The sequence below is a fragment of the Anoplopoma fimbria genome, chromosome 11 (assembly GCF_027596085.1).
Source record: "Anoplopoma fimbria isolate UVic2021 breed Golden Eagle Sablefish chromosome 11, Afim_UVic_2022, whole genome shotgun sequence".
Classification (NCBI taxonomy): Eukaryota; Metazoa; Chordata; class Actinopteri; order Perciformes; family Anoplopomatidae; genus Anoplopoma; species Anoplopoma fimbria.
The window spans coordinates 3529029-3556809 of NC_072459.1; the positions used below are offsets into that span (position 1 = coordinate 3529029).

A 27781-nucleotide genomic window follows, 5' to 3' on the forward strand; every position below is an offset into this window, starting at 1 on the left:
ACTAATGCTGACATGATGATTAATCCTGATTTTGAGCCACAATGACCCTCAATGCTATTTTTTCACCGTTCAGACAGATCCAGGTGTGTATGAGGGCTGCTAGACTGTACAGTGGGTGACGTCAGCTCTGAAAAAATCCAGTCAGGTAGTCATGAATCACTCCGCAAAGGGGGAGTAAATATGTCTTATCTCTGTGTCATAAAGCAGAGGGTTGGCAGGAGAAAAAAATATTCATGAAGAACAAGAAGAGGCCAGTTGGACCCTCAAGAGCGGGGTGTATGTTTATGTGTATGTATATAAGTGACTGAGCAATGAGCTGTGGATTAAGATAAAAACACAATATGTTGGTTCTCCATGGATAATTTGGAAAACAATGTGGCAGAATGGAATCTATGTCTGTTTCACCCCGAGGCGAGACTCTGACACGCCTTCTTCGAGTCCTCAGGAATGCTGTGTGGGAAAGAACAGAGGGAAATGTTTTAACACTGTGCAGAGTGTAAAACTGTGACAAACAAAGAAAATGGGAAACCGAAACTTGGTTTACATGGAACAGGACGTGACCACTACTGTTACCGAGTGAACACAAAAAAAGTTTTGTCTCAGTGCAGTGTGTGGGAGGTGTGAGAGCAAAGGAGGATAAAACACTTCACAGTAAATGGGCGTGGAAGTTTCACACTGAGTTTCACTGGCGGCTCTCAGTCCTGTCATTGAACAACTTATACAGCACAGGGAATGACAGCCGCTGTGTTTAGATGACCATGTGTGGAAAATCTTAACCAAAACTTTCAACTTTCAAAAGGAAGAAGCTTCATGTGGATCTTAAACTGGATTTTTAATTAGGGGACTCCTGTGGATACAGCTGCCTGCCTTCTCAATATCACTCTGAATCACATACTGGACATCTAAGAGCTCACTGAAGGAGCGCAGTCAGACTGAGGATTTAACATTTGATCAGGTTTGTACTTTTATTACATGGTGACTCTATTATTAACCCAGACCAACTCACTGCTGATGTGTTTGTCTCAGAGTGACAAACAGAAAGAGCATGCTGGCGTGACGCGTACAGTGCTTTCATAAAATCAGAGATTAGATCCATTTCTGTCATGACAACTTGCAAGCCAAGCAGGAAGTTTCAACATTCTTTCTAAAAAGTGTGATCCTACAACACTTGATGCCGTTACGCCATCCAAAGGCTACTTTGTTTCATGATGGAAACACCCAGTTCAGAAAAACTCCCATGCTCACAGGAAAGAGACGGCTATGTTAATATTTCTGAGGATCATGTTTAGGCTTGCTGGGGACTTAAATTCTTTAAACTTAGATTGTCTTACCTTACCAGCACTGTAGGCAACAAGGCAATCAGTCAAACTCAGGGTAAACATATAAAACCTTAAAAACGTTTTAATTCAAGGTGGCAGCTTGGGAACACATCTCCTGTTTTTAGCATAAAACACATCAGCAGAAAGCATCACAGGGCTGACAGTTTGTGTAATAACAGCATTTTCAGAAGAGCAACCCCTTTAAAACCCCTGATATTCCCTTTGGGGCCATGTTGAATTACACCTGGACTGATTCTTGTTATCATCATCCAAAAGAAAAACCAGTGGGGTCAAAGTTTAGTCTTATTATTAAGGGACATTTTTAAAAATGTAAAAACAAATTCAACACTCCATGTGGTAGATTTGCTCTTTTATGCAAAGTCATCCAAAAATGACAGCAGTGTTTTGGTAGAATGCATGAAGGGTTATTCTATTCTGATTCAGTGTTATTGAGGTTTAATAATGGAGCGAGACCTTGACTTTCTTACATTAAACAGAGGCAGTAATCAGAATGTAAACATGAACAACAATAAAAAAGAAAAGATTAACTACAACCTGTGAAGTCGGTTCAGTGAGAATCCGTCTGAACAATAATCACGAGTGTTCCTCACAGACTTAGGGGCGTTAGAGTAGACAAATTTAAATGAACTAAACATTTACTTAGAGGGTTTGTCTCGTACAAAAAGGGTGAAACCAGTTCCTTAAATGTCACTTTATCTCGAAAAACAAACAATTCTATCAACTGTGAACAAAGTTAGAACCAAAAAGCAGCCACTCAGACAAATTGTTCTTTGCTTTTCAACCATCATTTTGTACATTTCTCACTCAAAATGTTGGTTTTATTAATTAAGGCTTTTCTTAATATCTTGTGTTTTGCAGAAATGTCTACATCACCTAAGACACATGGAGCGCTGGATGAGGTGTCAATCCCACTAACCACCGTCCCCGGGTCAGGAGACACACAGAATACTCAGTCAGTCATCGGCGCTGGACTGCGAGCTGCCTCCTGCTGCTACGACCGGCACCACAGGAAACTTGCCATCTGCAGCATCCTCTGTGGGATCTCCTGCATCGGAATCAAGGCTCTGATAAACTCAGTCCAGGTACTTTTGAGTCAACATGTCAAAGCCTAAAGCTGCACATTCCACGATCCTGCTGCACACAACACCTTCATGTTAACCACATACACAGGCTGTTCTGGTCTGTGGTGCTTCCTGAGAGGAAGTATGACTTTTAATCCTAAATGTTGTCTCGTCTTTACCTCAACAGGCTGAGAGAGAGACGGATCCAGAGAGTGCTGTGACGTATTCAAAAAAGGCAAAAAAGTTTGGCATCATCTCCATCGTGGTTTGGGTTTCCCTTCTGGTTTTAGCTCCCCTTCTGTTAGGGCTAATCTCATATCTGCTCACTCTGAGAGACTGATCAACGCTGATGAATCGCTACAGGAGAAAACCAGAGGATTGACTCTTTGGATGTTTATGGAGACGGACAGCGGACAGCTCAAAGCTGCTCATCAACAACTAAACGCCACGAAGAAACTGATCGTTACACAAAACACAAAGACTGCTGTCCCAGTTAACACTTTTCTACTTTCTACTCTAAACCATTTATGTTTTTTACGATAGGGTCAACCACTCTTGAAAACAGTATCAAAAATGTACAACTTTTACATGTTTTTTTTATATGCTGTAATATTTATTTAACAATATATGAACATGGACAATTCAAAATCTAAGTGACCATATAAAAATCCAGCATTGCCTATAGTTTGAAACCAGACACTACATGACACATAGACATTATATATTAAATACTAGAATTCTCCAATAATGACCCAATCCTTAATATTACAATTTATCATCCTCGTTCTTAGATAATGTATATACTACAGATACTACAAAAGTTAATAAATTACTCCATCTGTCATTCTAAAACGTAGCGACCTTAACCTGTTTAAGGATTGGGTCTCTATTGGGGGTCAAAAATGTCTGGCAGTGAGAATAAGATCTTGCTCTTATTGCCAACATTCTCTTGGCAATATTGCATTGTTACTATATGAACTTTATTAATGTCAAATGTATCAATATGTTGTACTTTTATACAAACATATAAACAGAAACTATTTCATTATAAAACCACTCTGTGCTCTGATTTGTTTGAAGGATTTTGACCCGCACTTTAAAAAACAATTACAAAAGGCCGGAAAAAAATACATCTATTTAAACATCTTACAGTTAAGGCAACCTCAGCGACATTTGGCCAAAAAGAAAAATACACAAATGGGCAGTTTATCAAGAAGTTACATTCCTAATACAAATATAGACCGCACGAAACAATCCAGAGAACCACAGGTAATAAAAAGCCAACCACAGTGGGATCTGAACACCGTATTGTTTCTTAGTTATATTTCTTATAAAAAAAAAACCTTCAGCCATGAAATTTACACAAACAATTGAATATTTGAACAGAGTACTGAGAACTGAGTAATATGATTCATATGTGCTGCTTGTAGACAGCACATAATCAATCATGGACAAAAACTTGGTTGTGAAATTGGCTGTGGTGAATACAAATCTCTTGCTGGCATTGAAAAAAGTTATATTCATCATTTAATAAAACAGCTGCCTTTATGGATCAACTTACAATAATGCTGCAAGGTCACGACTGCTCATGTAATACAACGCCTTCTTTTAAACGCGACAGTGAAAAGGAAATCAGATGCTTTGTGCTTTTTAGAACACGGCATCATCACTCAGCAGATGTGTGACACTTTGTGTACTTCTGAGATGTATACATCTCAGAAGATATACTGAAAATGTTATGATACTGTTCAAGTGCTTAAACCAAGAATATACGTTTCTAGCCGGTTTCACTCGTCGCAGATGGAAAGCTGCCAGGGGAAAAATGGACGGCAGAGGTTTAATGATATATAAGCGCCTTACTGTATAATGCATACAACCACCATGTTTATCACGACTTCTATGAGTCAATCTCTTCTGGTTCTATGATGAGTTGTTCTGCACTTTGCAGGCTACAAACGCTTCAGAACATAATTCTTTAATAACATCTTGTCACCACAACAATCAGACACAGATTGTGGTGATGAGAAAAGCGCTGAGGTTGAAAACACATTCGAAACAGATTTATCTCCCGCAGTGTTTTTTTTTTTTTTTTTTTTAATGGCTGCCAAACAATGGCCTTTTAAAAGAGACATCTGTCAACTGTCTTTATGGTCATGTATCAGCCACAGATTGAGCTGATCAAGCTTGGCACAGAGAAGCGAGTCCACATCCTGCACGCTGAGGGACGGCTCGTCTTTGGGGAAGCCCCCTCGTCTCGTCCTGGAAGAGCAAGTACCTGCCTTTCCAACACCAACTAGTGGCTTCTTTGGTTTTCTGACCTCGCCGGCATCCAGGAACTCCAAAAATCGCTTGACACGCCTCTGGCCATACCAGGACTCAGAGCCATCCCGGCGATTGAGAGGCACCTCGAATATGGTCTCCAGCCGGCTGAAACCAGAGTAACAAATTCTAATCAATGAGTGAGTTCAGGTACCTAAGGCAGTATATCAAGTTATTACATTAGTACAGAACTCTACATATCAGCAGATGCAGCTGATTTAGGTAACTGATTATCCTCTGGTGCCAGCCTCTGGTCAAACTTTAACTCACTAGCAGAAACAATCTCAGCTACTAATACTATAAGGTTGTATAATATGGAAATGGGACACAGCATGTGACTCCACTATTTTGTCCATCCCACAGTTTTGTTTTGTGATGTGTAATAAGTGTTACTGCTTCACAGATGTGAGGTATTGGGGTATTGAGTTTCTTTCAGTCGTGTCTGTAACGTGTTTACAGCAAGGCTTCAACGGATCCACTTACATTTCAAAGTTGAGTTATATGTCTGACTCATTATTTAAAAAAAAAAAAACTCCAAATGTCCAGGGACAAAGTGTAGGGCTGTATTTATATTTCTGAAAGACTAATGACCTTAAAGAAAACCCTTTTGTGTGTGTGTATATTTGTGTTTATATGAATCTTTTAACGTGCATTTACAGTCAATGTTGGAAAGTTGGCCTTACCTTTCAGGGGGTTTGCTGAAATTCTTATTGGTGTAAATTTCTTCCAAACTAAACTCCTTCTTCTTCAGCCTGTGGTGAGGAATAACAAATAAAAAAAACACTGTTGCAATCAGTCTGAATATTGATCACAGTGTTCAATAGACAACAGACAGGTATTGACGGTGACATAAATTAACCCTCAATGGCAGTTGAAAGTGTGAGCCAATAGAATTTGTCCTAGTTTCAAACACGTATTTGACTTTGCTATGAACAATCAAACATGACCTTCTCTATTTATAATCAGCACATAAGTTATTTTACCTAAAGAGTGCATCTGTAAAGACCTTACAGACCTCTGCATTTCACTCACCGTTTGCTAATCAGAGAAGCTCATCAAGATTTCCCTTTGAACTTGCTGACTGTTACTATTCAACATCCAGGTAAATAATCTATGACTGAACTTGCTCGTCTTGCTTATTGAGAGGGAGGTCAGGGAGAAAAGACATGTTTTTATATCTTTGTTGAGGTCAATAATAAAGCAGAAATGGTAAACGATTGGTGCATGAATAAATTCAGCTTATTCATCCATTTTAGAGCAGCTAAGGCCGTGGTTACGAGGCCAACGCTCAGCTGAGACCCTCTGACTGAAGTTACTCACGATTTTGTCTCTTCAAACTAAAAGCTTTCTATAGAAAAGGAAATGTGTCCATCATAGAATACGGGAGCTTTGTTAGAGGCTATCCTTGAATTAAACAAGTCTTCTAATACAGCAGGAAGGAGGAGTAAGCAGCAAAAGTGTTGACTGTTGTTGCATTTTGTGTTGTTCCTTATTAACAAGTCCCTGAGATACTGTGATTTTGCTACCATGACGGAAAATGTATTTTTGGAGTAAATATTAATCCCTACAAGGTGGTTTCAGTTAGTAATAAAAAAATAAAAGAAAACAAGTATTTGGACCTTTGAGCCGAGATTCATTTGTCACATATTGATTAACGAGGTCTAGAGGGATCTCATCTGGTCAGTTATTTGGGTATTTACCTGATGGGTCTGGGAAGGCCCATGGGTGTCAGGTTGTTCTGAGGTTTGGGTAAAGTTTTCCGAATTCTTATAGATGACACTTTCCCTCGTTCCTCATGCTTTTGCACCACCTGGAATGAAGAACAAGAGGATTAGTAACCTAAATCGTTCTGAAAGCATTACAAAAGTTGTGACTAAAGTAAAATTATAGAGTAATGTAAAAAATCTACACAACAGTCAGAACATATCAGCTTGAACAGCAAGAGCTGTAGATATGCCACAATGTGATTGGTCGAGTGTTGTTATACATATTATAAATCACGATATAAATCTGCATCAATCAAAGTAAGGAAAAAAAATATGAGTTTCACACACACACACACACACACACACACACACACACACACACACACACACACACACACACACACACACACACACACACACACACACACACACACACACACACACACACACACACACACACACACACACACACACACACACACACACACACACACACGAATCTGTTCTTCGATTAGTGTTTGAATCATGAGGTGAGCTTGAATTATATTTCATTGTAAATCAAAAACTGCCAATATCAACCTTTCGTCCATATTTGTCATTGTCCGTTCCTACCACATCTACCGTAATCAAAACAGGAAGTCAATGGTAACAGAGTTAAACCTGCCTCTTGCTTGATTTTATTGGCTGCCTCTGTCAGGTAGGATATTGACGAGCAGTGCGAAAATTTGGCGTGCAAAGGGCATCGTACCATAAGAAAACAATGGTTTGGGGTTTCTAGCAACACGTCTCAGTGTGATCGGCACACTGAATGGCAACTGAGTTTAAATACAGAATAGAAATCTTATATGTGCTCTATAAATACACATTTTCAAGTCCTTCAATGAATTACAAATGCCAGTGTCAGGTCTTCAAACTTGATTTTAGCATAATAAAACAGTCCAGAAATGTAAAAGGAGTCAATATAAAATAATGCTTGATAGAGGTATTACAACTTTAGCACTAAATGTCAATAAATTTAAATATAAATCAAGTATACCTTGATTTCAGAATCGGACAAAGCCTTTTCTTCTCTCAACGCTACTTCTTCAAACTCCTGACTGGATGAGCTTGTGTCCTCGCCATCATCCTCCTCTTCACTCTGTTGTCTTCTCTCCCTCTGACACTCCAACAGATTCCCACTAAAAAGATACCAAGAGGTAATATCAGCACAGCATCATTAGCATTATCATAAAACACATTATTACGGATCTTGAAAAATGAGCGTTACCTGCTTCTATAGTCCAACGTAGTAGAACTAGACGGGTCAATTCTTTCGAGGAATACCGATGGGTACATCGAAGAGGAGGAGGTGGGAGAGGAAACATGACTGGAAGTGCTGGGGCTGGAGGCAGGCTTCTTAGAGAGGAAAGCCAGGGGGCTTGAAAGGAAACAGGAAGCAAGAGCGGAGAGGGAAGTGCTGGGAGAAAAACTAGGAGACCACCCTAGGGTGGCTCTGTCACACGGGAGAGATCTTCTGGACGGGTAGACCTCCTTACGAAGGCAGAGAGGCGCGATCTCCCTCTCCACTTCTACACTGCAGACCGTGTGTCGTCGAGCCCGCCGGAGGGACTTGTGGCCATGATGGACAGGAGTGTGGGACGGCTGGAGCTGGTGTGGCGAATGGATTCTGCTGTGATGGGCTGAAGGCAGAGCAGAAGTCCAGAGGGTGTCATGGAGACGAAGGGAGGGGATCTCCGGGCAAGAGTAGCTGCGCAACAGGAGCCTTGACAAGTTGTTTGTCTCAGAGTGTGAACTTGCTGTAGCCAGGTCTGCATCATCCATAGTGACGGACTGAGTCACCTCTTCACCTTTACATGTCCTGCTTAGCAAAACCCTGCATTTTCTCCTTTGTTTATCTGCTCTTCTTGGCTTACTATTAACCCTTCTTGCCCTAGAACCAGAGACGGTAATGCTGCTGTGGTTAATGGCTTCAGCGTCAGTGGAAAATACCTCATCAGACACAGAAGCAGAACGTTTTACTTTCCGATCGGTGACGTGCTTCATTTCATTATTTGATTGTGCTGAATCATTCACATTAGGTTGGGAGGGTGAAGGAACAGGTTGTTGATCACTTTCAAAGGGTGTCATTTCAAAATACAAAGGGTCCATTGAGATTTTACCTGCGTTTTCATTAGGCTGGTTTTCTTTGGCTATCACATGAAGGTTATGGATACACTGCTTCGTCTCTTGACTCCCAACTGCCGCAGACGATGTACCATCAACTCTAAAACCCTTTTTGGGTCTCTTGGACGGCTGATTCAGTCCCTTTTTCGAGCCTTCTTCTTTTTGAACACACTGAGAGGCGTTCAAATCTGTGGGCGTGAGATCCAATGGCTCCATTGATTGTGCTGAAGAGGTAGAAAACAAAGTGCTGTCTGATTCTGTAGTTGAGCTCGAGTGGCTCGGCGATTTCCGTTTGACTGGTTTCTTATTTATATTCCTGCGCTTGCTTGTGCTCTGGAGCGGCTTCATAGCAGGACGAGTAAAAACTTCCGATAACGTTTCCTGCTCGGTTTGTTTTGTGGAGGAGATTGCCATGCTGGTTTCCAATTCCATACTGTTATCGACGTTTACATCAGGTTTACCAAGGTCTGTTCTCGTCTTCGGCTTTCTGCACGAACCCCTGGGCTTCCCCTTGCTGCTGTTGTCCTTTAGGTTATTCTCCGACACACCAGTGCTTTTATCCAGTGAGTAACTTTCGGTCTGTGTGATTAACACAGTTTCATTTATCGTAGCAAGTATTTCTTGTCCACTTTTTTCTTTCTTATTTGCTCTTGTGGAAACAGACGGTCCTTTTCTAACAGGCTTCAGCGTTTCTTCTTTATGTACAACGGGATTTGTTGACACAACTTCTTTTCTTGGCGGTCTCAATATGCCAACATCTGGAGCCATATTTAATAACTCTTGTCTTTTTGTGTCCTTTGTACTTTTGTCTGCTGTTAATCTCTTCCTCTTCACAAAGTCTTGGGAATGACAGTCCAGTTCCACCCCTCTCTTTGCTCTCCCAAGACCTGCAGCTGAATAAGTTTCAGGGTTCAGTTGACAATCCAGCTGCTGAGTATCCAAAGACGGCTTCAGTGTCCCTCCGTTAGCACTGTCATTGAAGTTTTTTACGTGGCTTAGGCAATCCAAACTTTCTATTTTCCTGCCATCATCATCAGGCTGAGGACAGTCAGTGTCAGGCTGAGCATAACAGACAGAATCAGCTTTGTTTGATTTGACTGAATTAATGTGAGAAAACTGCTCATCACTAACCTCGGACTCTTCCTTTTTCACTTTAGATGTTGAAGTCTTTCCTTGAACTTTCTTTGCTCCTGATCTATTCACTGAACATTTCCTTGGCAGTGGTTTCTGCTCGGCAGTCAGTTTGCCTTTCTGATCCTCGATAGCACCAGACATATTTAACTTGGTTTCATGTGAGGCACTTATATTGATAGAGGGCTGTAACAATAGAGAGGACCGCATAACGGACCCTACAGATTCTGAAACTTCCTCAGAAACAATGCAGGGTAACGGGCAGCGTGGCAAAGGCACAGCATCAGGTGAGTTCTTTTCCTTTTGGGTTATTGCACATTCATCCGCCTGGTCAGAGCTGTGTTTTGGCAACTCTACATCAAACAATAATTTTTTGGAATATCTAAGAGCAACAGCTTTTGTGTTTTGTGCACCTTCTACTGTACTGAGTATCTGCTGATTAGCTTTAGCATCCTGATTCTCATTCTCACTTTGTGCCTCTGAATGAAACACATCGCTTGGCTCTGAGTGTTCAACATCAGATGCTCCAGTGGCCTGAAGCTCAGACTCATCGAGTTTGTCTGGATGGTCCATGGATGGTGGAGGACTATTAGCTCTGAAGAGTTTAACAGGACTCATGACTATCTCTGTGAAACTCGCCATCTTTGACTTCAATGACTGAATCAAGGGGCCGATCACCCATCCCTTTGGGGCAGACGCATTTTCTAAAGAGTGTCCAACAGCCAGTCCCCCACATGTATCCATGTCAGATTTTGTGGTGTCGACGTTCTGTGTGGCATCAACAGCAAACGGCTCAACAACATTTTCTGCAGTCTCTGGGCTTCTCTGGAAGTTTTGCCTAAATTACAAAAATGAAATAAGGAAATTAGACTTTCAAAACACAAATCACAAAGCAGAATGTTTCATTATGTCAAATAAAAACACCCACATATAATTTTCTTGTGAAAGCGTCGATATACGGTGTGAATCTAACCTTTCTTTAATATCTGTTAATAAAAACCTCCAACATCTATGCACCTTTTCCACAGACCTGATATCGTAGGTCATATGGAAGCTACTCAAACCATGTCTGATTCACAGACTGACCACTAGTGAGGCCCAGGTGAGGGTTTTTAATACCCGCACCCACCCGACCTTTTTTAAGAGCCAATCTGCACCGCCTGCAAAAATATGCAATAATCAACCACCCAAACCTGACACGCAAACCAATAACTTTATGCATTACAGTAGCACAATAGACAGGAGTGAGCGCTGCAGTATTCGCTGGGAGTATTTCTGTCTTTCTATGTTTCTGTAAATTATAAGTAACTTACTTGGAATGCTGCTTTGCAACTTTTTGACCTTCCCGCCAAACCTGTGACATTTTCTACTAAGCTTACCCAAACCTGCCCAAACCCGTGGATCGGTCGACAAACAAATCATTTCTGACAAAGGTTAACAGACATTAGAAAATATCTAAGAAAATAAACCATATCAACTAAATGATTATCATGAATACACAGCTGAGAATAACTTGCTTTAACACTTACTCATTTTGTCGCTCTGCTGCAGAACTCCCATCAAATCCATCCTGAAAATAAATACATAAACAGTTTACAGTTGTTTTCAATAAATGAAGCAGTGCTGTGCTAAAACCATATAAACAACCAACAATAAAACATGAAAATGTTGCTGTTGGGAAAAAGCATTATAGTCTCTTTTTCCATTTATAAAAGAAATAAAAAATTAGAATTGTTTTTCAAACCTAATTCACTTTTGGTCAAATTTAAATAAAGTACTTGAAAAAATTGGTCAAAGACAGGTTTAGTACTTGGGTAACTTGTTTACCGATATAGTCATTTGTGTTTATGCGTTACTAGGTCACATTAAGACACTCGATTGTTTGTCTGTGTCAGATGCAGCAGACCGTGAAGGAGGATTAGAAATCACTCAATTAACCCTCACACCCCGCTCACTGTACCGGTCTCCAATGTTGACATACACAGACGTAAAGCAGAGCTGCTTCATGAACAGATTAGTCTCTGAAAGCCTTATAACATGAAAAAAAAGATATCATCAAGGGCATGCAGACAGAGATCCAACAGAGAGGATTTAGTCGAGTGAGGAACATCTAGAGCAAGGAAAGACGTAACTGACCTCCTTTTGTTTCTCTTGTATATGTGTTCCTTCAACTCTTTGCTGCTTAGACTGCGACACCTACAAATCAGAAAGATGCATGAGCAGTGACTCATCAGATTAATAAAGGGTACCTGAAAAATGTATTTTTTAATTAAACTCCTACCATGTTTTCACTCTCCCTTTGTCTCTTTGTAGGGGCCGGATTCTGTCTGGATGTTTTCTGAGCTGCTCCATTGTCTGTGACGCTCTGCTTCTTAGGGGATTGTGCTCGGATCTCCTGAATGCGGCCACTCCTTCTGTGTTCAGATATTCCATTTTTCGCACAGCTATGAATCAGGAAATCAAGTCAATATGCAGTCATTTTTGTTTCAAATACAGTGAGAAAAAAAACAATCTTAAAGATGCCCCATGCATTAGTATCTGTATTAGGGATGTCCCAATCCGATTCCTTTACTAATGGGTATCTGTCGTTATATGTTTAATCAACATCAGGGAATCCATCACACTTAAATAACACGTGCAGTCTTCTAAATTTGGCTTACTATATTCTTTACAAGCTTCTTGATCCAAATGTTGACGAGCTCAAACTATTGAAATACTCTGGAGGAAAATTTAACTGGAGGAACGCGACTCCTGAAATCAACGAGTTCTTGGAACTACAAAAACACTTGTCCACTTGTGGATGCACGTTTACAGAGAGATGCTTCTTTTCCCTCTTGAACAACCTTTGGCTGCAGTGCACACAAACCAGATAACAGCCAAGTTTTATTTTGGTCTCCCATCAAGTGACAAACAGAATTAACATTTAGCAGTGACAGCTGATATGACCTGCTGCCACTTCATTGTTCATTTTAAAAACAGCAAAAGCAACGGTCAGTGGCGGCTAAAAATGAGAAGCTTCTAGCTGAACGTTTTAGCAAACTGCTCTTTGAGAAAACAGATTAGTTACTGTCGGAGCTTAGTGAATCATTGTATTTGGGCAACCCAGGTGTCAGAACACAGTCACTCATGGGTGCAAACAAATCATTTTTCACATTCACACGTTCTAATTTTCACTTTGATATGCAGTGCTAAGCCTGGTTGTCATTAAGCAGGCTGAGGTGGGAAAACAACACAGTTCAGTAGAGAAAGGATCAGATTTTGATCAGCTTTCTTTTAGCTGATACCGATACCTTTGGATCGGCTAGGGACATCCCTAATCTGTATAGCAACAAAATTGCTCAAGAAAACATTATCATTACCAGAACCAATATCTTCATTTATAAATGCTTGAATGATATAATTAGAAGCTCACTGTGAACTGATGATTCATCAACTGTCTTACATTTGTTTTACAATGACTGCAGGGCATAGATGCACTTAAAATAATTACAATAATCCATTCGCTAAAGTGGGACTGTTAACATCCACATTCAAGCTTCCAAAACGTCCACCTGCTGTTTGACCATGTTTTCTTTAAACAAATGTCACAGGCTGACTTCATTTCTTTGTGCTGCTCGTCTCCATTGGTTACTGAAGACACATGGAAAAAACCATTCAGTCTTTCGTAATCAGCTGCCGAGACCACAATGTTTTTGCAGACATGATGAATCTGCATGAATCCGCATGAATAGCAGCACACCAGATGAATTCCAATGGAGAAATCACATTTTCCTAATCTCAGCACTGATAGAAATTCACATTAATCAGGTATTTTCCTTAGAATATGACGTAAATCATGGAATCCATTGAGGAAAACAAAGCAAGGTAGGGAATAAAAACCTACAGCAAAAGAAAGCAAAAGGTGCCACAACAACTATACCTGGGAGTGATGGAGGAAAGGGGGAGGAGAGGTGGTGGAGGTTCACTGTGGGGAGGTGCACTACAGAAACTGTTTGGGGGAATAGCACGTTCATCCATTGGACAAACTATCTGAGGGAGCGAGTCAGAGGGATAAGTCAACATCCCCTTGCTCTCTCTTTCTCTCCTTGTCTGTCCTTCTCTGTAAATAACAACAACGGATAAATAAAAACAAACATGCAGGGCATCAAATCAGTATGAAAAGACTCCAAATAAATAGGTAAAAATGAGGCTTTACTTACTTTTCTGATCTCTGGGATGGACGTTTATTCTGAAAGGAGGAAAGAATTGGGATGAAATAAATTGGGATGGACATTTTCACAATTTTCTGACATTAATTGATCTTCAAATGAACCGATAATGAAAATAATCATTAGTTGCAGCACCTTATGTGGAAAACAAAAGAGATTTAGATACATATTTACACATTAGTGAGGAATTTTAACTCATTACAATAGAAATATACACAGACAAAGTCAATGTGGTTGTCAATTAAAAAGGTTGACACATCTTGTAAAAGGTTTCATATTTGTTTCTCAACTATATGCATCTCTCTAAGGAATGATAATTAAATATATGGTTCAAGCATGGTGGAGGTTTATGAATATGAATATATTTTATATTTTAGTATGTGTATTTATTGTATTTATTGTCTGTAGTTGTAGTTGTATTTATAGTAGTTGTGTATTTATTGTCTGTGTAGTTGTATAGTATGTGTATTTATTGTCTGTGTAGTTGTATAGTATGTGTATTTATTGTCTGTGTAGTTGTATAGTATGTGTATTTATTGTCTGTGTAGTTTGTATGTGTATTTATTGTCTGTGTAGTTGTATAGTATGTGTATTTATTGTCTGTGTAGTTGTATAGTATGTGTATTTATTGTCTGTGTCTATGTAGTTGAGCTGCTGCAACACTTGAATTTCCCCCATGGAAATCAATAAAGGAATATAATAATAATAATATTGCAAAAATGTTGATTATAATCTCAGTAATTAAGATTTAAACAGTGATGCAAAACCAAACATGCCTTACAACAGGTTGAAAAAAACAATTAGAGGAAAACACTCATGTTATGGTTTTCTTTGTCAGTCATCGTGGTTGGCACATAAACATATTGACGTCAGAGAAACATTGACTACTGTCACATTTAACACAACATCAGCTCACAATCCTGCAAACTAAACCCACTTAAAAACATGTTTTATATCTTATTAGACAGGAATGCATTTCAGTGCATGTTTTTAATCAAAAGCAAAGCGGCTGTTCGAGGTCTAAATGCTGGATGCACAGTTTCTGCACCGGGGAATAGTCGTATCCGGGAGCTGTCATCTTTTAAGTGCTTTTTATCACATAAATAGACATATCTCAGTTGTGCAATTTGAATGCAAAACAATTATCAAGGTTAAAGCATTGCAAATAAACTCACCAGCACCGTGAAGCTGCACCACAGGTTTGTATTCAAGGCATGCTGGACGGCGCCCTGCTACAAAGAATCGCAAATGTATCCGTTTTTACGAATCCAGCAACCAGACAGTCGGATTGGCCAATCAGAGGGCGAGTTCTCTTTCCGCCCGGAAACGCTCGTTGAGTTCTGACCAATGAGAGAAGACTTTGAGATGACGTAGGTGGAGGGCAGCCAATGGGTGAAGGACGACAAAGTGCTTGGTAAAGAGGAATGATCTGAGGGTCTTATTTATGTCCTCGAGTGACCTACTGGCTTTAAAGCCCTTGAAGAAACACTTTTTTAATTAATTTGGATTCATCTCTTTTAAATCACTTCTTAAAACACATTTTTATAGATTGGCTTTTATGTGATGTCGTCGTTTCATTTGGTCTTGGTATTTTTATCTTATATTTGTTTACTATATTTTACCAATATCACTTGATTTTATTTATTTCCTTACTTTATTATTTTATTTATTTTGTTTGTTTATTTGTTTATTTGATTGTCACTTGTTATTTCATTTTGTTTCTTATGCACTGTCTTGCTGGCTGGTCTGTCGAAGCACTTTGTAAAGCTTGTTTTTAAAAGGTGCTATATAAATAAAGTTATTATTATTATTATTATTATTATTATTATTATCATTGATTTGACAACATTATATAAAAGCACCTTAGTATCAATAACATTATAACCAGTATACATTTAAGGATTTGTCACACTGATGGATTACTGAACGGGCCTATGAGGCTCAGGGGTCCCAGAGCCTTTGAAGTGATTGTTAAAGTTTGTTGTTGTAAAGTAAATGTATTCTAAGTCTAATATATTTCTATAAAGAGACACAAAACCAATACAAATAGACATAAAATGAATACAAGGACTCAAAAAAAACGAAGCAACAAGGAGACACAAGACGGTAAAAGAGACACACAACTACAAAGAGACACAAAACAATCATAAGGAGACACAGGACCAAGGAACCAGACATGTACAAATAAGTACAGAGAAGCAAAACAACCACAAAGAAACAGAAAATGACTAAAAAGAGACACTGAACGACGACAAAGAGACACAAAAACATTACAAAGTGACAAAGAACAACCAGAAATGGACAGAACGACTACAACGAGACACAAATCGATGTCTACTTTCAGTCCGGAGGTCTTGCCCCTATGTAAAAGGGGTAGGGGGGCTTTTATATGTCTGTGCCTGGGGGCAGATTGTCTCAAAACCCATCTATGATTTAACTACATTGCCTTGTAACTTCTGATGTAAACAAAAAAATATTTTAGTCATACATAAATCAATATTCCACAAGTCAAATTTGATACAAATCACTACTTTGTGTTGCAATTTAAGATTATTTCAACTAAACATTAAACTGCCCATTGTTTTCTCTATTTATCCTTAGGTCCAAAACTCTAGCACAAGTTTATAAGTCATCAACAGTCAACCTAAAAATATTTAATTCACTGTAATGTAAGACTAAGAAAAGCAGCAAATGATCCCATTCAACCTGGGAGCATAAAGAGTATGGCATTTTTGCTTGAAAAGTGATTTAAATGATTTATTTTCTTTTGATCAACCACTATTTACACCGTAACTTGTGCTGTCAACAATAAAAAAAGATTGATCTTTTGCCTACTCAGAAGAATATTGAAAGAATATAAATAATTAGAATTGGCCTGATATTTTATAAGTCTTGGGAGGTAACACTGATGCATTTGTGACTAAATGCAAACTAGATATAATTGAATAAGTACCAAAGGTATCCAACTTTGAATGCTGGAAGCTGTGTGTTCAACATCTCCGTTTTCTATTTACTGAGAATATGAATTTCTTTGCAGCATAAGTGCTATTCCATAAAAGCTATTACAGTAGTAGGCTTCTCATCTATCTTTTCCTCTCAACAGTAGTAAGTATGCAAGTGAGAAATACTCCAAAGTAACAAAATAATTCTGGAAATATATGAAATGTAAATATGTCAATGTCAAGTGGAATGACCATTTAAAATTCAGTAAATTATCAGAATTAAATTGGTTCTAAATTAGCCTTAAAATGATTTCAGAATATGATTTGGTTCTAAAGAAAATACAAAAACAAAGACAGAAAAGGTCTGATAGCAACACCACATGCATGAGTTATTTATTTAAAAACAATGTACAGAAAAAAACAAATTCCCTGTTAAAATCATAGATCTGCCAACTAAAGCCACCAAGCAATGGCCGAGATGGTTGTGATTCATTTATTGCTGAACATAAATCATGTGTACAGCTCAAAGTCCAGTCTCTTGGAGTTGTAGAACTGAGCTCCCTTCTGGTCGATCCTCTTGCAGTAAACACCAGTGCTGAAATAGCCTTCATCCACCCAACCCTGGAAAAAAACAAACAAGAAGATTAAAACCCACTTGGCCAGATTTGAGGTTAAAGATAGAACCAGCCTGCAGCCCAATATCTAGTAAACATATTGGAATTTGCTAATACAGGGACATAAGAATGAAGGAGAAAAAGCAAAATAATTGGATAAATGCCAAAATAAAGTTGCTATTTAATGTGTATTCAAGCAAAAGTTATGAAGAGATAGATACGATGTTTGAAGTGGGGTTGAATAAGTTACTTATCCGTAGTCAGTGTATTAGACACAGTAAATCATGAAGTGAGTAATGTTCTGCTGTGGACGAGGGCAGCAGCAAAATTAATTTTAGAAACCTAAAAAAAATCAAGTGCTAACCACTACACCACCGTGCAGCCCGTGTAGTTCTGATCCATTGCCTAAACTATAACCCACACTTTTCTATCATTATTTTTTACAGTTACTGTTTTTCTTTCTTTACTTGCCATGTTTAATTGAGTTAATAAGCAGAATACCAAATCCATACTCCATATTATCTCCAATAAACATATTCTGTTTTGAGCGATCATTCCCTTTTGAAAAGTGCCCAAATCAGGTATACTCAAATTAACTCCCCTGAGACCAGTTTAAGTTGGTCCTGGGATATAAACCCAAACTTCATTCAGTTAGTCCAGTGACACTAGGTTTGTAAAACCATCATCGCCCGATATGCTACCAGCAAGTTTGTGTGAATATTTTTAACACTAGAAGGTCAAAACAAAAGAGATGAAAAAATACTTGGAGTTGATTCCATTTTCTGCCATATTTTAGCAATATACAGTTTAACAATTAACTCAAATGAAAACCATATATCACCACTGGTAAACACCTAAAAACTCAAGAACTGCATTGAATGGTTTGAAAAGAATACCTGCATCTGCTGGCTGGTAAAAGGGCCAAAAATCTCAGATTCATCCTTGTTTTCCCATTTGTACTCCCACATTACTTCATCAGTCACTGAGAAGAGGAAAAACATGGATTAGACAAAACAAGATATTTTGTACTATTGAAGGAAAATGCATACAAGTAACGCTAAGCAACCTTGTTTGTCTTCCTCCTCCTCTGCTCCGCCTGTATGCGTCTCGTCAAATTTATCTGCAAACATATCCAGTTCATCTTCTTCCTCATCACCATCACCGCCCTTTTTCGTCCCCACGGCTGGTCGCTTGCTGCTCATTCTCTTCATCAAATAGGCCAGTTTTTCATATGTTTGCTGATAGATTTCAAACATCCCAGATCCAACCAGTCTGTCAGCTAGTGCTGTGAGCCTGTCCAGCTTTTCTGCATCCCGTTTTGTCTCCACTGTGGGTTGACTCTCTTCCCTCAGCTTCCCCTTCTTCCGTCCTCCAAGGCCTCCTAACCGACGGAGCGCTTTGGCAACTGTCTCCCCAGGTAGCAACAGTTCGATCACAGCTTCAGTGAGCTGGTGTTGAGTGAGGGATGCCAGCGGGTCCTCTGCAGGCTCCATCTCCTCCTCTTCGTCTTCTCCTTCATCATTTTGTTTGTCCGCCTGCTTCTCTTCTCTCTGTTTCTCTTCCTCAGCCTCATCCTCATCACCGACTCTGCGTTTCCGTTTGGCTCCAAGACCTTTCTTCTTTTGTTTGAATGGTTGTTCTTTTACCCTCACCTGGAAGAAGTAACTTATATTAGTGAACATTTCTTGAAACGTTTTCAGACATGACTCATAAGTCCCTAAAATACAATTACCCAATCAATGTTGTCCAGCCAGTTGTCTCTAATCTGTTCTTCCTTTTTGATGAAGTAGTTTCCCTCAGAGTCAAAGTATCCTTCCTGCATCTCCTCGTCCAGGTTGAAAGGTGTAATAGAAACTCCCTCGTCGAAGTCGATTGTCGCTCCCTCTTGGCCTGAAATAGTTAATGTGGTGACATAATTACTGATATTCATGTTTAGGCAAAACACCTTGCAACATTCATGGCACTTGTATGTAGAAGAAGGTGGGCAAAAAGAAGCCCCTTCTTGTTAAGAGTTTGCTTTATTAACGCTTAATTCAAATTTGTATGATTGGGCAAATCGTTCATTTTATACTTGTGAAGATCTTGAAGATACTTAAGAATGTATGTGCATGTTTGTATATTCAATAAGTGTACATTTAAAGTAATATTTGTCATATTCAAGTAAGCAGGACCACCTCTCTGCCATCTATCATTTCATAGTTCCAGTTCAAATATTAAACAGGACATACCCTCCACGTCATCACTGGCCAGAATATCATATTTGCTGCTGCTTTTTTTGTCTTCCCCTTCATCCTCTTCGTCGCTATCGAGGGAATGTTTGACCTTAAACCTGGAGCCTGGTCCACTCACAGCCTCGCAAGTCTGGTTCAACAGTAGAAGAAAAAGAAAAGAAAATATTACATATAACATTATTTTACATAAAAAGTTATACAGGCATCCCTTTTCTTGCTTGATTTATTGACTTTACTTTTTTGCCTGTGACTATTTAGTTGCCAAATAATATGGTTGCAGTGATGGAATGCAACTAAGTACATTTACTCCACAACTGTACTTAAGTTCAAATTTGAGGTACCATTGTATTCAACTTCATACTTTTATTCCACCACACCTCAGAGGTAAGCATTGTACTTTTTACTCCACTTCATTTGTCCGACAGCTTTAGTTACTTTCCAGATTAAATTTTTAATACCATTCCTGTCCAGTGAAAACCACATATTTCCAGATGTATTGATATCGAGTGTGTGGAATAAACTGAAGGATGAAGTTTTCCTTTATGCTTTAATAAACTATTTAAAAAGCCTCTCGGATCAGCTAGAAAATACATTGTCACAAAGATGAAAACAAGGCTGATTAGTCTGAGCTCATGACACCGACGCTGCAAACATATGATGATTTTATAGGATATGATGCATTGCTGTAGATTAGCTAACGCCACAGTATATAAAGTAGATATAAGTAGATATATAAAACACAACTTTAAACATCTATATGTAACATTATCGCAGCAGTAATATTAACCCAAATACATAAAATACAATAACAACACACTGACAGGGAACATTCAATGCACAATGATTACTTATTCTATCCATACTTTAAATACATTTTGATGACAATAACTTACTTACATAACTTTAACTCAAGAAGTACTACCCTGAGCCTTCCATTTAGCACTTATTGTATTCGTATTAGTTTGTTGCACTTATTGTATTCGTATTAGTTTGTTGCACTTATTGTATTCGTATTAGTTTGTTGCACTTATTGTATTCGTATTAGTTTGTTGCACTTATTGTATTCGTATTAGTTTGTTTCTATACTTTTGCTCTGGTTTATGCTCTTAGATGCTTGTTTAAGAAAGGAGATGCACTTATGACTTCTGGTGACTAGTAGTTCTCTTGAATACCTATGTTGAATACACTTATTGTAAGTCGCTTTGGATAAAAGCATCTGCTAAATGACTGACACTTTCACTGACATATTCTTCAATCATTTCTGTGCAATATAAATAATCTGTGCAATAGTAACACTTATTTATTATACCTTTAACTTATGATCAGTACTTGTTTTGATCTTGTTTGTCTTCTCATTTCTCTTGTTTGTTTGTTTGCACCATCCACTATGCTGCTGTAAATCTGTGGCACTAATAAGGGGTTCTTTAATCTTATTTTATCTTATCTTATCTTATCTAGAGGAGTATTCTGGGTGCTGTATGATACCTTTTTGTTGGGGAGGTCCTCATCCAGCTCCAGCTCCCCGTCCCCGTCCTCAAATGTAACTTTCCTCTTCGGCATGCTGCTACACAAGAAGACAGAGACTCATTTAAAACTCACACAGACACACACATCTCATGTTAGCATTGTGGCTAAAGCTGTTAGCTAACAGGAGCAGCGCATGCAGATCAAGTAAAGCATTTATCACATTAAACACTAATATAAGAGGTGAGGTTACATTTAGTTCATTATTATAATAAAACGTGTTTATTACGTTAGTTTGAAACGTATACAAAGAAGGTAAATGCTGGAAAGTGTGATCAAAATAATTCAAACGACGTTCGCTTTCGTTTCTTCTTCGTCTGTTTGTTTTCTTCTTCGTCTGTTTTTTTGTCTGTAATGTGAGGAAACAGCGACATGTTGCGTTAGCGCCCCCACCTGGTGAGGAGTGTGTATCGCATGTGTACTACAACGAACTGCACACTAACCCTGGTGGAAGACGATGTGAAGTAAAAAATACTACACTTTTTTTAAAATTTATAATTTTACTTATTTAGCTGTGCAGAAGTTTTACAAGCAAATTATAGTTAGTTTTGACCCAAAACAGCAGAGGTAAATCTGAGTCACTTTTTTCTATTTTAAAACTTTACAAGAACTATAGAAGAAAGATGAGGCATGGTTTTATTGGAATTAGCTATTGTCATTATAACTTATTAGTAAATGCAATTTGTAGTAATTGACTGTATTTCTATAATTCATTGTATTTTGGAGTAACGGTATGGTCCTGTTTTTCTCTGGTGGAAGAAGAATTGAGATCTCTTACTTAGGTTAAGTTATAAATGCCACACTATACAAATACTCCATCACAAATACATGTACTGTATTTATGATTTACTTACATTTGTAGTTAGAAAAAGTGTTAAAAGCAGATTAGATTATACTTAAAGTATCAAAAGTAAAAGTACTTTGCCCCAAAACGGTCCTTTATATTTTTTATATTAACTATTACTACTTTGAGCACCACTTCAACAAGATTATTTATACTACTAGGAGTTAAAATTACAGTTCATCATATTTCATGATTTGATCATGTTAATGCTAATCTAAAAATGTGACAAAAAATGTCTTTCTCTATTTGTGATTTGTCTCAATTTTTGATTGGTTATTCTGTAAAGTTTAGTTTGAAGATGTTATCATCTCATAATGACAATTTAATGCTTGATGACCAATGTCCAAGACTGAAATGTTTTACTTAAACAAATAGATAATAAAAGGTAATGACATTTAAACATGAACACAGAAAATAGAAACTCTTGGCATTGAGTTTATGGTTCGAGCTATGACCTTAAGTTGATTTTGGCCCCTGGTTCAGACTGTGGAGACATGCTGCACAGTATGTAAATCCCTCTAAATCTCTTCACCTTGCACCCTTTTGGATTTTGAATTCCCTGAGGTCCTTAAGGATGAAAAGGATAAGTCTGTGCCAAAAATAGATACAACAGGCAGAAATGTAGTGGCACATTTTCAAGAGGTCATGTTTCCTTACTTTTAAATGATACAAAACATATTCCAATTTAGAGAATAATGAAGAGAGACAGTTTCGGCTGTGACGTTGCTTTAAAAGCAGAGCAGGGAATTTGACACAATGGATATTTTGTCATAAACAATTATTCATTAATCTGAAAATAAGCTCCACATCTCCCTTAGAAGCTGCCATCTACAAAGGGACTTTTGCTTGACACACCACCAGAGATTCAAATAAAACTCATCTGAAGTTTTTTTTAAAAGAAACTCAAAATGCAGAACTGAGAGAGTCGATGCAAACACATCAGACCTCCACTTCAGCATCCAGCATCTCACTTCCAGGTAGCAGTGGTTGTTAGTGACTGCTCGGTTCGGCTGATCCGCCAGCTCAGGGTCGACTCAAGCGGAGAGGAGAGAGAGAATATAATATGTCAGGGTTCTGTTACCAGGAAGTGGGTCGAGTTATTTATATTTCAACACTCGTCCTCTGGTACCCAAGGGAGAACCGGTGGTAGTAACCTGAAACCATATGTTCAAACATTGTCTGGTTCTGGATGCATCGAACTGATAGAGAACAATTGGCTTCATGTTGAGGACCGGTGAGGACCAAGAAGAAGAAATCTGTAAATGTAAATAATGTAAAGACAGTGAACCTGTGAGGGATTCAACATCGGCAGAGGTGAGTCTGAGTCACTGTTTTCTATTCTGCTGCCTGAGTCACAACAACAACTTTATGGAAGGAGGATAAGACATGTTTTATTGGTATTGGCTAAAATTATTAGTGTTATCGTCATTATTAATGAATGCAACTTTTTTTATTTGACTGTAATTCTATTAATAAGTTGTATTTGAAGTAACAGTATGGTTCTTGTTTTAGTTCCCTTGTTAACACTGCTTTTAAATCTATAGGCTTATGGATAATATTAATTTTCTCAAAATAATATCCTACTTTTTTATAATATCCTAATTCATAATATAATGAATTGAACTCAACAGATAAGTGAACAAGTTTTGTAAGGTTGCTTAATGATTTCAACCAATGTTTAGCCTCATCCTGGATTTCAAGAATATGTTCCAGTCTACACCTCATACAGTTTTTCATTATATATAGTATTTAGTTAGTAAAAGTACCAATGTGTTAATGACAAAAGACTTCATTAAGCAGCAAGAGTGCAGCAGTTTCACAAGCAAAATGTACTTTAAGTATCAAAAGTAAAATAACCCGTTTTGCATCAAAGTGGCCTCTGTTTGTTATTTAATATTAATATTTTTTTAATTGTTATCCCGTCAAGATGGGCTAGTTTTTACCCTTTATATACAGTTTCCAGTAGTTCTCAAACTAGGGGTCAAACCCTTCTAAAGTGGCAGAAGATACATCTAAGAGAGGGGAGAAATGATTTATCATAGAAAAATACCAAGTTCTCTTTGTGAAAATTTAAGTAACTTTACCTCATTAGGTCTCAAACAATTATTCAAATGAAAACATCAGAGAAGAAAATGTTTGAGAAAGAGTGAAACACCGCAATCATGCGAGGTCCTGAGCATGCAGCCATAACTGCCCACCCAAAATTTAATGCAGTTTTGCCAGCAGAATGCGAGATTAGCCGTGGACAGACACAGAGATATTCACTCACTCACTCACTCACTCACTCATGGATGCATGCAGTCATTCACAGTCCAACAGTGATAACAAAAGTAAAAATAGTGGAACAATAAAGACACAGTTCTTGATTATACTTATTATAGTGTATAATTACCTGCATCGGCCGAATACTGCTTTCAAACCTGAAGTGTGAGAAGAATTGGAGGATAAATTCAAAGATCAACTGAACTGAATTTAATAGAAAAGTGATAAGACATTATGCTTTGTAGTTACAGTAAAATCATGTCTTCATTACTGGAATATGTTCTACTACATGTCACACTGTTTTTAGTATTTAACATTCTGCACATAAAAGCACTTTCTCTTCTTCAGGTGTTAGGATGAAGCTCCACAAGAAGATTTTGACCCATTACCTCTCTAGCACCTCTCCGGTCGATAGAGAGGGATACCTCTACAAAAAGGTTTGGATAAACAGAAGACAGACAACATGAAGTAACTGAGTATTAAGAGCTGATTTGAAGGCCAATGCAATAATCCTGCTTTACTTTGACAAACTTTTCCTCATAGAAAGAGAGAAATGCCACCTACCACCGGCGCTGGTTTGTCCTGAAGGCGAACCTGCTGTTCTACCAGGAGCGTCCAGCCGACCGACACCTGCTGGGTGTCATCGTGCTGGAGGGGTGTGCAGTCCGCCGCTCGGAGTCTGATGGACAGTTTGCCTTTTCCCTGATGTTTGAAGGGCCGGGACACAAAACCTACAGATTTGCAGCAGGAGATGGTCGGACTCAAGAGAGCTGGATGAAAGCTCTGCTCTCAGCCAGCCACTGTTACCTCTCCCTGCTGGTGAGAGACCTGGGGAGGCAGTATGAAGGTGTGTTCTGTTGACTTCTGCCAATATGCATTTCTGTACACTGAAGTTTGTGGTTTTTTGTTGCATTTTTCATTAATTTGGTCTTTTAGACTGTTGTTTTCTGGTGGCCAGAGAGATGAAAAGATAAGTGCCAGTTAGCTTAGTTTAGCATAAAGAATGGAATCACGGTGAGACAACTACAGTAAGGAAATCTGCCTACCAGCAGCTCTAAAGCCATTTTAAGTTGGTTTTGCAGGACTATTTCTTGGCTCTAAGAAGTTGCAAGGTGATAAGAAACGACTCCAGGAAGTAACAGCTCCCAGCCAAGAATGTAGTCGAGCACATAATCCTTTGCAAAAGGATATATGCCTCATATTAATTTCCTGTCTTCCATCTGCAGAAGCTAAACAGCAACAAGGCTCTGGTGAGTCCCGTCACAGCGTCTTATTCAAACCGTCCACCCCCAACTTCTTCTTCCCTGTTCAGGGGCCAACAGAGGTCAGGGAGGTGAGGAGCTTCAGCGCCAGCACTGTTTTACAAACACCTTCAATACCGACCAAAGTGGTGGCTAGAAAGTCTCCTAAACTGTGGCCCAGGAGAAACGCTCACGTCACGCCACTCAATGGGCCGGCGCCTCTGTACGGCGAGTGGCCTCTGGTGGGTTTTGATCCACTCGAGGACTTCAGCAAACTTCATGATTACTATGGCCAGGAAGTGAAGAAAGCCAGAGAGGAATGGCTGAGAAGTCGACCAGCAGAAGAGGAACACATCAACGGAGATCTGATCGACCTCGGCTAAAAGAAAACCTACATCTCACTGCCCTTTAAGAGGAAGTGAGATCATGCGTGTTAAAAAGGAACTGAACCCAAAGTGTTGTGGGTTTGACTCTATATTTAAGATCATAGAGTTTGAGGCCCAGACACCTGTGAGTGTGCTAAATGTTCCTCCATCCCATATGAGTTTAGATCATTTCTATTTTAGATTTGTTTTACAGAAAGCTGTAAATGTCATGAGCCAAGACGGCCTTAAAGTTTCCATAAGATGCATCAAAGAACAAGCAAGAATCTGCACACAAAGGGTTAGAAGTGCAGCTGGTGTCTGCACATCTGCATCTTTCGGACATGAAGCAGTTATTCACATTGTGCAATTGATAAGTTTGTCCATGGTGTAAAAATGCTTTATGAAGAAGTGTTAAGCAAAGAGCATTATATATTTTAACTGAAAAAAATGTAATTCTTCTGTCGATGTAGGTCCTATGATACAAAAAAACATTACTTTCTATTTCAGATTTAAAAAAAAAAAGAATTACAAGGAATCTTAACACAGATTTTATAATTTACATGTCAAAATGTCATCCATAAAACAACCCTCTATTCTTGTTTGTTCTGCTACCAGGAACCTGCACACCTGCTGCTAATTGCATTGAAGATATTGCTGTACATTTAGTATTCCAATTATGATATTTTTAATTGTAGCTATGGCATAGAAAGGCTGTATTGAGCAAAGAGTATTATATATTTTTCATTGCATAAAAAATAAAAACTGTTGACTTAAATGTTTCACCATAAGTTAGTTCAAATAAAATAAGATGCAGATACACAAAATACAATTGATAAACAATAAAAATGTTTCTGTTGCAATAACAGGGAAATATATGAAAATAAGCACGAGATGCCATCAAGGGAAGGCAAAAAGCTAGTAGAGTTCATTTACAATAGAAATGACAAGGAAGCATACAAACAGACAGATATGGTTGTCTCTTCTACTGTCATGGAGGAACGAGATCTTGTGTTGGAATGTTGATCTCCATACATTTCTTTCAGTAGGAGATGAGGAGAGTAAACAGCAGAGGGCACTGCAGCCAACGTGTGCTGAGGGAAACATGATTACGAGTGTAAGCAGCTGATTTATGGAGGAGAGACAAACATAATGCAGCTGTTGTTAGAACTGACATGTTGAATATGTTGTGGAAATGAAGGGCCTTTAATCAAGTTAACAGCTCATTACAAAAGATTTGAATGTAATTTAAATGAAATCCACTGGATTAATTAGAAAAAGAAACTTTGTTGAAAAAGCTTAATTGTCTGCCAGCAAACTGAAAACAACTTCTGACATCTGACCTAAACTTAAAATGAACTGCCTGGTGATTTATGAAGCACAAGGCGTGTAGTTCCTCAACACACCAGAGTAAAATATACAACTCACTGACATGTGACATGTCACAAAGGTTGGTGGGGCTCATCTTCCTCCATAGGATCAACTGGGAGCTTCTCCACATTCCTGACCCTACAGACAGACATACCATCCACCTAAAAAGTGATCGATGGCTCCAGGGGAGCGTGGCAACACGCGTCACGTTACAGCATGTGTTTCCACATCTGTACACAAACACTTGTTGAGTCTGCAAATAACAGCAGCAGAAACATTTGTGAAAAGGTTGAGATGTCAAAGCTTATTATATTGATGATCACTGTGAATTATAAATCGTACTGCAGTAATATCTAGAGAGATATTATTTATTCTTACAAAATGTCTTCTTAGAACAAATTTGTTTTTTTCTCCTCAAATCTTGTCACATAAAGAAAAGACAAAACATTTAGAGTTCATTTT

At 38.5% G+C, this 27781-nt stretch overlaps 3 protein-coding genes and 1 long non-coding RNA gene across 6 annotated transcripts; 2 read left to right on the forward strand and 2 right to left on the reverse strand.

Annotated features, from left to right (window-relative positions):
* The first annotated feature begins 729 nt into the window (after nt 1-729).
* Nucleotides 730-2675, forward strand: LOC129098802 (uncharacterized). The gene is made up of 3 exons (XR_008531610.1): nt 730-955; nt 2199-2422; nt 2589-2675. It is a non-coding gene; the product is annotated as an uncharacterized LOC129098802 (long non-coding RNA).
* A 1855-nt stretch (nt 2676-4530) lies between these two features.
* Nucleotides 4531-15190, reverse strand: prr14 (proline rich 14). Its single transcript, XM_054607909.1, has 11 exons — nt 15104-15190; nt 13920-13948; nt 13640-13819; nt 12002-12164; nt 11857-11916; nt 11250-11290; nt 7694-10558; nt 7463-7604; nt 6421-6530; nt 5404-5472; nt 4531-4828 (listed from the first exon to the last, which is right to left on the reverse strand). The coding sequence occupies exons 3-11, from the start codon at nt 13780-13782 to the stop codon at nt 4537-4539; spliced, it is 3885 nt and encodes a 1294-aa protein (XP_054463884.1). The 5' UTR covers nt 13783-13819; nt 13920-13948; nt 15104-15190; the 3' UTR covers nt 4531-4536.
* A 2056-nt stretch (nt 15191-17246) lies between these two features.
* cd2bp2 (CD2 (cytoplasmic tail) binding protein 2) lies at nt 17247-21580 on the reverse strand. Of its 2 annotated transcripts, none has more exons than XM_054607534.1 (7): nt 21469-21580; nt 21201-21279; nt 19713-19845; nt 19217-19374; nt 18551-19136; nt 18381-18466; nt 17247-17491 (listed from the first exon to the last, which is right to left on the reverse strand). In XM_054607534.1, the coding sequence occupies exons 2-7, from the start codon at nt 21273-21275 to the stop codon at nt 17381-17383; spliced, it is 1149 nt and encodes a 382-aa protein (XP_054463509.1). In that variant the 5' UTR covers nt 21276-21279; nt 21469-21580; the 3' UTR covers nt 17247-17380. The 2 variants fall into 2 exon arrangements, with proteins under 2 accessions (XP_054463509.1, XP_054463510.1); XM_054607535.1 differs by having other exon boundaries at nt 21201-21276; nt 21469-21576.
* A 1469-nt stretch (nt 21581-23049) lies between these two features.
* On the forward strand, nt 23050-26753 carry pheta2 (PH domain containing endocytic trafficking adaptor 2). 2 transcript variants are annotated; one of them, XM_054607800.1, is made up of 4 exons: nt 23050-23397; nt 24694-24782; nt 24889-25192; nt 25572-26753. In XM_054607800.1, the coding sequence occupies exons 2-4, from the start codon at nt 24702-24704 to the stop codon at nt 25967-25969; spliced, it is 783 nt and encodes a 260-aa protein (XP_054463775.1). In that variant the 5' UTR covers nt 23050-23397; nt 24694-24701; the 3' UTR covers nt 25970-26753. The 2 variants fall into 2 exon arrangements, with proteins under 2 accessions (XP_054463775.1, XP_054463776.1); XM_054607801.1 differs by having other exon boundaries at nt 24701-24782.
* Nucleotides 26754-27781: the final 1028 nt, after the last annotated feature.